The 7952-nt window shown below is 36.0% G+C and overlaps 1 protein-coding gene across 1 annotated transcript; it reads right to left on the bottom strand.

Moving 5' to 3' along the window:
* Positions 1–232: 232 nt before the first annotated feature.
* LOC141342587 (non-structural maintenance of chromosomes element 1 homolog) lies at positions 233–4371 on the bottom strand. Its single transcript, XM_073847457.1, has 8 exons — positions 4305–4371; positions 3522–3660; positions 3178–3299; positions 2981–3058; positions 1275–1421; positions 1028–1144; positions 712–838; positions 233–587 (listed from the first exon to the last, which is right to left on the bottom strand). Exons 2-8 carry the CDS (start codon positions 3637–3639, stop codon positions 490–492), a joined length of 807 nt encoding a protein of 268 aa, XP_073703558.1. The 5' UTR covers positions 3640–3660; positions 4305–4371; the 3' UTR covers positions 233–489.
* Positions 4372–7952: the final 3581 nt, after the last annotated feature.

Raw genomic sequence — 7952 nt, 5'->3', positions numbered from 1 at the left:
ATTTTATCCAAAGCAGCAATGTATTCAAGCTATTAATATTTAATGGTACATGTATTTCTTCATAACTTGAACTCGTGGTCCTGGTTTGCCATACTCAGAATGATCAGATCAGCTACAGGAACAGTATATAGGGAACTAAATTATATGGTTACCCACATTTAGTTGCAACACTTCGAAATAACTTGAAGTAATCTTTTTTTTTTTTTCTTTGAAAAGAGATATTTGAACAGTGTGCTTCTCAAATTTTATTTTAGTTTAATCTTGCAACTGTACAAAATGCTCAGATTCAACATAGACAGCTAATGTTTTCATACAAGAGCAAATCAATTTTATTTGCATTAACTCTGCTCTTGAATTAGAATTCTAACAAAAATAATGTGAAATTCCGAAAGAACCTTCTTCATTAATAGAAAATGCATGTAAAAAACTTTTAAACTCCTAAGAGAATGCATTTGAAAAATCCTCATAAACTGTCAAAATGCTTTGAGACTATGACCTTCTTGACCGGCGTGACGGCATGGGGGCAGTATTCTCTTTGGATGATGAAGGCAGATTTTGTGAACTCTGTGACTGGGAATGCTGCATTTCTGCAAATTAGAAAAGAGAAACATGAAAACTTCGGAATTTAAAACATTTTGAAGTAAACAACTAAACAAATAGTTCATATTAAATCTAAAAACAGTAGAGCAACATTAATGAAAAGCAATTCACCTGGAATCTCGTGAGGCCAGAATTCATTGCATTCCGGGCAACGTGGATCACTGCGCGCTCTAAAATATCTGGCAACACACGGCAAGTGCACCTTGATTCCACAGGCTGGGTTTTCACACATCTGGCACTAAATGTAAAAGAAAAATTGTTGTTTGCGGTTTCATCTGTTTGAAAATGGCCAAACTAATAAAACAAGCTAAACAGAAAACAACATGAGGGTGACAGAATGAGGACATTTTGCTGAGTTTTTCCTTTAAAATTACATGATGCAGATCTAAAACCTGGATTTCCTTGAGAACTAAAACTCATGTCTTACCTGCAGGGCAATGTTGTGGCAGACATGACACACTTTGATGAGGTCTTGGTAGATTGTGCGCATGTACTGTTCCATCTCCACAATGCAGCGCACACTTAGAGTGTATTCACCGTCTTTCTAAAGCAGCAAAACAAAATAACAAATTTAAAAAATATGTAAATTGCTTTTGGAGGTAGTGGCTAGGGAGTGAGTTGTTTATAATAACTTAGTCCAATACATGGAAAAAGATCAATTTTAAAATGAATACCTCATTTAACCATTTGTCCTGGACAAATTTGTTTAGGACAAGCTCAGTTTCTTTTTTCTTCAATTTCTTTGTCTGGAGGCTGTCGGCACAATTTAAAATATCGGTGGAGGAGGCAGTACCACTCTCGGACTCTACAATCAGATCCATCTGAACGCAGAGACAAAATGTTGAGCCATATTATGAAAACAAAATCATATTTTATATGATAGTCTTTTAGACTATCAAAGATTATAACTGTTTTTGTGTTGTATGTATATATGTATGTATACAGTGCCTTGCGAAAGTATTCATACCCCTTAATTTTTTTTCACATTATGTGTCACTGCCTTATGGGCTACTTTTTTTTGTTTTGTTTTTCTCCACATCAACATATACCATTATGGCAAAGCAAAAACAGAATTGTCTCAACTTTGTAAATGTACTACAAATTAAAACACTGAAATAAGTACATTGCATAAGTAATCATACCCTTAACCGCATACTTAGTTGACGCACATTTACAGCATCAAGTCTTTTTTGGTATGATGCAACAAGCTTTGCACATCAACATTTGCCAATCATTTGCCATTCTTCACCTCACTTCTTCACCTCTCAAGCTCTGTCAGCTTAGATGAGGGCTGGCAGACATTTTAAGATTTCTCTAGAAATGTTTGATTGGGTTCAAGCCCAGACTATGGCTGGGCCACTCAAGGACATTCAGAGTTGTTTTTAAGCCACTCTTGCTTTGTGGTCATTGTCCTGTTGAAAGATGAATATTCTGCCCAGTCTGAGGTTCTAAATACTCTGGACTGGTTTTTCATTAAGGCTACCACAATATTTTGCTGCGTTGAGTTTTTCTTCTACTCTGACAAGGCCATCAGTCCCTGCCACACTTCACTGTTGGGATGCTACTATGCAGGTGATGAGCAGTGCCTGTTTTTTTTATTTTCAAACATGATGCTTGGATTTGAGCTTTATCAGACCAGAGAATCTAGTTTCTTATGGTCTAAGGGTCCTTTAGATGTTTTTTGCAAATTCCAAGTGGGTTTTCATGCGTCTTCACTGAGGAGAGGATTGAGTTTGGCCACACCACCACATAGCCCAGATCAGTGAGATGTTGCAGTGATGTTTGTCCTTCTGTCAGTTTCTTCCATCTGCATATATAAACATGCCGACAGTCTGAAGGTCTGGCTACGTGAGACTACATTGAAGGTAACAGAGACTACTTGCTTCTGTGAACCTTCAATGCAGCAGAATTTTTTATAAACTCTTTCCCAGATGTGTGGCTTGGTGCAATCCTATATCTGAGCTCTATAGGCAGTTCTTCTGACATCAGTTCTTGGTTTTTGCTCTGATATGCATTTTTAGCTGTTAAGATGTGTGTGCCTTTCCAAATCATACCCATTACCCAAGTTAACTTCACTCAAAGTGTAGTAACATCTACAAGCAATATGAATGCTCCTGAGCTAAATTTCAAGTATCCCAGATAAGGGTATAAATACTTATGCAATGGAATTATTTAAGTTTTTTTATTTTAAATAAATTTGCAAAGATTTAAAAAAAACTGTTTTTTTCTTTGTCATTATGCTGTATAGAGTGTAGAATGATGTGGGGGGGGGGGGAGTAATTTAAAACAGTTTAACATAAGACAAAACGTTTACAAAAATGTAGGGATATGAATACTTTTGCAATGCACTGTATATTTATTTGCTGTAAATAAACATTACCGTCTTTCTGAATAATTCCAGTTCATTGTCTGCATAATCAGACGCCATTCTTGTTATGTCCGTCTCTGTCACGTTTACCTGAATAACAGATGTATTGTCATTCCTGTTTTGACTTAAATTATACCAAACACATAAAATTAATAGAATACTAATATTATTATTAACAAATTAATAGCATATAACAGATTTCAACTAACCAAGGCATAATACTCCAGTCCATTTTCTTCAGACATGCCTTTCCTGATGTGCATGAACAAAGGCTGAAGTTGAGCGTTGATGACATTAATGAACTCATCTAATCTGTCAGCCACGTAGTGTGCTAGAAAGGCAAAACAGATGCATAATTCAAATAGGACACCTATATACAACTGATTAACAATTTCCAGTTTTGAGACACAGGAGTAATAAATCCAAAGAAAGAAATTGTTTTGCTTTTTAACTTTAGGTTTTTACATTTTGCCTTACGCGCAAAATAAATACTACATAAACACATGATACAACAGAATTTGTCTAAATTGCAGTCGGTGTGTTTTCTTCATACCTCCATGGGTCTCACAGCAGTGTTTGTGTAGTGCCACGGCCTGAGATGCACTGATGATGCCGTTGCTCATCATGGTCTGCAAAAAGCGCTTGTGACTGTCTCCCATTTGACGAGACATCCTTCTTAATGTCCGCTTGAGCTGGAAAAGACATTTCTTGATAAAATTCCTCAAATTCATCACTACTGAGTACTGACACACATTTCCAGGGTGTTCATATATTGCTTTCAGGTTCACTGCATTAAATGTGTTAAAGAACCATTCACTAGGGTGACCATATATCATCTTCTTCTTAGCCAGGATTTCTAAATTACTTAAAATGCCCAAGATTTGCCTTTGTTTTCCAATCATTTTCATGCTTCCTATGGTTAATGACTGAAAAGCAGTTTGACCAACAGCATTCAGGCACTATATAATACAATTTGACAACAGTCAAACCAATGCATATACATAATGTAGATGTCACATCATTATGAAAACAAAGTCAAAACCCAGACATTTTAGGCAATTTAGAAATCCCACGCATGTCCCAGTTTCCAGTTCCAGAACTTGCGATAATAGCTGCTTTGGGGAAACGCACTCAATTTTATCCAGTGTATATGCAAACCTGCGTTTGTCTTACCGGACGAATGTACAAAAATACTGCAAGCCACAAATTAAGTTGCGCAACATCCTCAATACGACCTTACATCAAATTAAACGAACCATTCAAAGACTAACGTCGTAGTCTTGCCGAAACAGATGTGTATTAATCACATTGTTGTAAAGTGTTACTTCTTACATACCTATTTTTAACGTACCGCCGAGCTGTCAATTCGTGCAACATTCGCGCGTTCCCACTAGAAACAAGACTTCCGGTCACGTGGTCTGATCCATTCAGAAGGTTCCTACGCAGTGTACACTTCATCTTACACACTTAGTAGGCCTATCTGGAGAAGTTCGCTTCACTCGTCTAAATTCGTTCACAAAATTCGATACAAATCAAACACGACGGATAATACTTGCATGTGATGATGCAATCTCCATGTGTAGCTATACCTTTCGTTTATTCATATATCTATAGTATATATTAATATATTTTAAAATTGATGTAAACATAATAATTAGCAACAATTATACGTTGCAATGCTTAATACACATATGAAATAAATACATTTACAAGGCCTATTCGTCCCTGAAATACAAAATACTTTATTGTTTTGTGTAAAGACCCCTATTTGACAAAAATGTATGACAATTAAAATACATGTTGTTTATTAAATTAAACTACAACATAAATTATAACAGTGTAATTGTAACAGTGCCATCTACTTCAAAATGTATAAAAATGTGCTCTATCCACCTTTCTTTAACATGGAAGTAAGCCTATGGCTGAGACTTGCAGTTCATTATCCACTATCATGCAGTAAATGGTAAAACTGTTTGCACTACAAACCAGTGTGTTCATAATTAATATTAAATTGTAAAACACACCAATTTGCATTATCAAGCAGCAAAACAAGCTGTTTTGAACAGCTAAAAATAGCTGGACATGGATGAGACCGGAAGCCAGACCCATAGAATTTACAAATGTCCGCACCCAGTCTTACGGAATGAAAATTACTAGACCAGTAATTATAGGCAGCACAGTATAAAGGGACAGGGGGCCTATCTAAACAGGAACAGAAAAACGGGAACAGTAGGGAAAGCACACATATCATACAAGGTTATTTTGTCATCATTAAAGGGATAGTTCACCCCCACCCCGCCAAAAAAAAAAAAAAGTTGCAGGAAATTTACTCATGCTCAAGCTTCCCAAGATGTAGAAGAGTATGTTTGTTTATTGGACCACATTTGGAGCAATTTAGCATGACATCAGTCTTGCTCACCAGTGGATCATCTGCAGGGAATGGGTGCCTTCAGAATGAGAGTTCAAAATCACAATAATCACTGGAGAAAGAATATTATAGATATAGGACTAGTTGAAAGGAAAAGTTTAAAATGTACTAATGATGTAACAATGCTGGGTTAAAAACAGCAATTTCCGGGATTTTAGACATTAACCCATTTGCTGTTTATTTATTTATTTTGTCGTAGTTAGTCAACCAATTGAAGGTTTTTCATTTTTAAATATTTAAATAAATATGCATTCTAAAATCGGTATCATATATACAAGACAAGAACAGTTCATATTCCATGTACATTTAAAAAAAAAAAAACGTTTTACAGGAAAACAGTGTAATACAAACCTAAATTTCATTCAGGAAGTTTCCAGACAGTCAGGTTTTTTTCAGAACAGAAGACAAAATGACTAATGTCAAATGTAACAGAAAAAGTTACAGAAACTACCCAGCACCTGAGTAAAATATCACCCAGCATTTGGGTTAAAAAAAATAACCCAGGCTAGCATTTTTAGAGTGTAGCCTATATATGTAAGTATGTACAGTGGTGTGAAAAAGTGTTGGTCCCCTTCATGATTTTTTATTTCATTGTTTGTCACACTTTAATGTTTCAGATTCAAACAAATTGAAATATTAATCAAATCCTGTTAAAACATAACTGTGGTTTATCACACCTGAGTTCAGTTTCTCTAGCCACACCTACACCTGATTACTGCCACACCTGTTCGCAATCAAGAAATCACTTAAAGGAACAATATGTAGGATTGTGGCCAAAACTGGTACTGCAATCACTTTCAAAATACTGTAGAACGGTGTATCCCCTCCCGCTCCACCCTGACTCGAGGTTGCCAGCTAAGCTGCAGGATTCCACAGGACTGTAGGCTCCATATGCGCTACGTTACTTTGCACGAACATATACCTTTGTTCGAATGTCGTGAATATTTGAAATGTCTATTTACATTAAGTACAAGTAAGTTAGCCAAACATAGATGAATACCTGTCAAGGAGAAAATTAGCAACGTTGGCATAGATCTGTCTTCAAATTCGTCTCTGTTTTCAGCCGTCTCCATCTGTCAAAGGCATCTCCTATACAAATCCTTGTTTTATTTCGGACTTTGTCACGACGTTCTTCGGATTCATAACGAGGTCTTTTAGGTTTCCTAACTTTATACATGTTTTATCCGACTCGTTCTTAGCAGCAGCTGTAAGTTGTAACTAACTAGAGCAGAGCTGGCAACCCGACTTACGAAACTCTACTGACTTCGTGATTGGTAGATAGCTGGAGGGTGGAGCCTCAGACCAAAACACAAAATGACAACAATAACATCAGTTGATATAAGTATTTGAAATTAACATTTGTGACCCTGGACCACAAAACCAGTCATAAGGTTAAATTTTACAAAACTGAGATATATACATCATATGAAAGCTCAATAAATAAGCTTTCTATTGATGTATGGTTTGTTAAGATAGGACAATATTTGGCCGAGATACATCTATTTGAAAATCTGAAATCTAAGGGTGCAAAAAATCAAAATACTGAGAAAATCACCTTTAAAATTGTCCAAATTAAGTTCTTAGCAATGCATATTACTAATCAAAAATTACATTTGGATATGTTTACAGAAGGAATTTTACAAAAAATCTTCATGGAACATGATCTTTACTTAATTTCCTAATGATTTTTGACATAAAAGAAAAATCAATAATTTTGACCCATACAATGTATTTTTGGCTATTGCTACAAATATACCCCAGCGACTTAAGACTGGTTTTGTGGTCCAGGGTCACATTTCTTAATGTCTAGTGACATGTCAGGGCCATTTTATGATTAACTGACATAAATTTCTTACATATTGTTCCTTTAAATAGGACCTGCCTGACAAAGTGAAGTAGACCAAAAGATCCTCAAAAGCTACACATCATGTTGAGAAAACAAAGAAATTCAGGAACAAATGAGAAAGAAAGTAATTGAGATCTATCAGTCTGAAAAAGTTTATAAAGCCATTTCTAAAATTTTGGGACTCCAGCGAACCACAATGAGAGCCATTATCCACAAATGGCGAAAACATGGGCAAAATGGGCCAAAATTCCTGCACAGTGCTGTAACAGACTCATTGCAAGTTATCGCAAATGCTTGATTGCAGTTGTTGCTGCTAAGGGTGGCCCAACCAGTTAAGTTTTAGGGGGCAAACACTTTTTCACACAAGGCCATGTGGGTTTGGATTTTGTTTTCCCTTCATAATAAAAAATTGTATTCAAAAACTGTATGTTTTGTTTATTTGTGATATCTCTGATTAACATTTAAATTTGTTTGATGATCTGAAACATTACAGTGCGACAAACATGCAAAAAAATAAAATAAATCATGAAGGGCCCAGGGGTCCGTTCTTCGTACCTCGCTAACTAAATTAGCTGGATTTGATTGTTGACGATTCCGCGTGATCTTGGATCATTCGGTTCTTCGACGCTCATCCGGGACTTGCTGTGATAGTAACAGATCCGTAAGCGTAAACTTGCTCTGGAGCAGGCTTACTTTATGTTAACAGGATT

The sequence above is a fragment of the Garra rufa genome, chromosome 1 (genome assembly GCF_049309525.1).
Source record: "Garra rufa chromosome 1, GarRuf1.0, whole genome shotgun sequence".
In the NCBI taxonomy this organism is placed as follows: Eukaryota; Metazoa; Chordata; class Actinopteri; order Cypriniformes; family Cyprinidae; genus Garra; species Garra rufa.
Note: the sequence above shows the minus strand (reverse complement) of the source record. Positions and strands in the feature narration are given on the sequence as shown.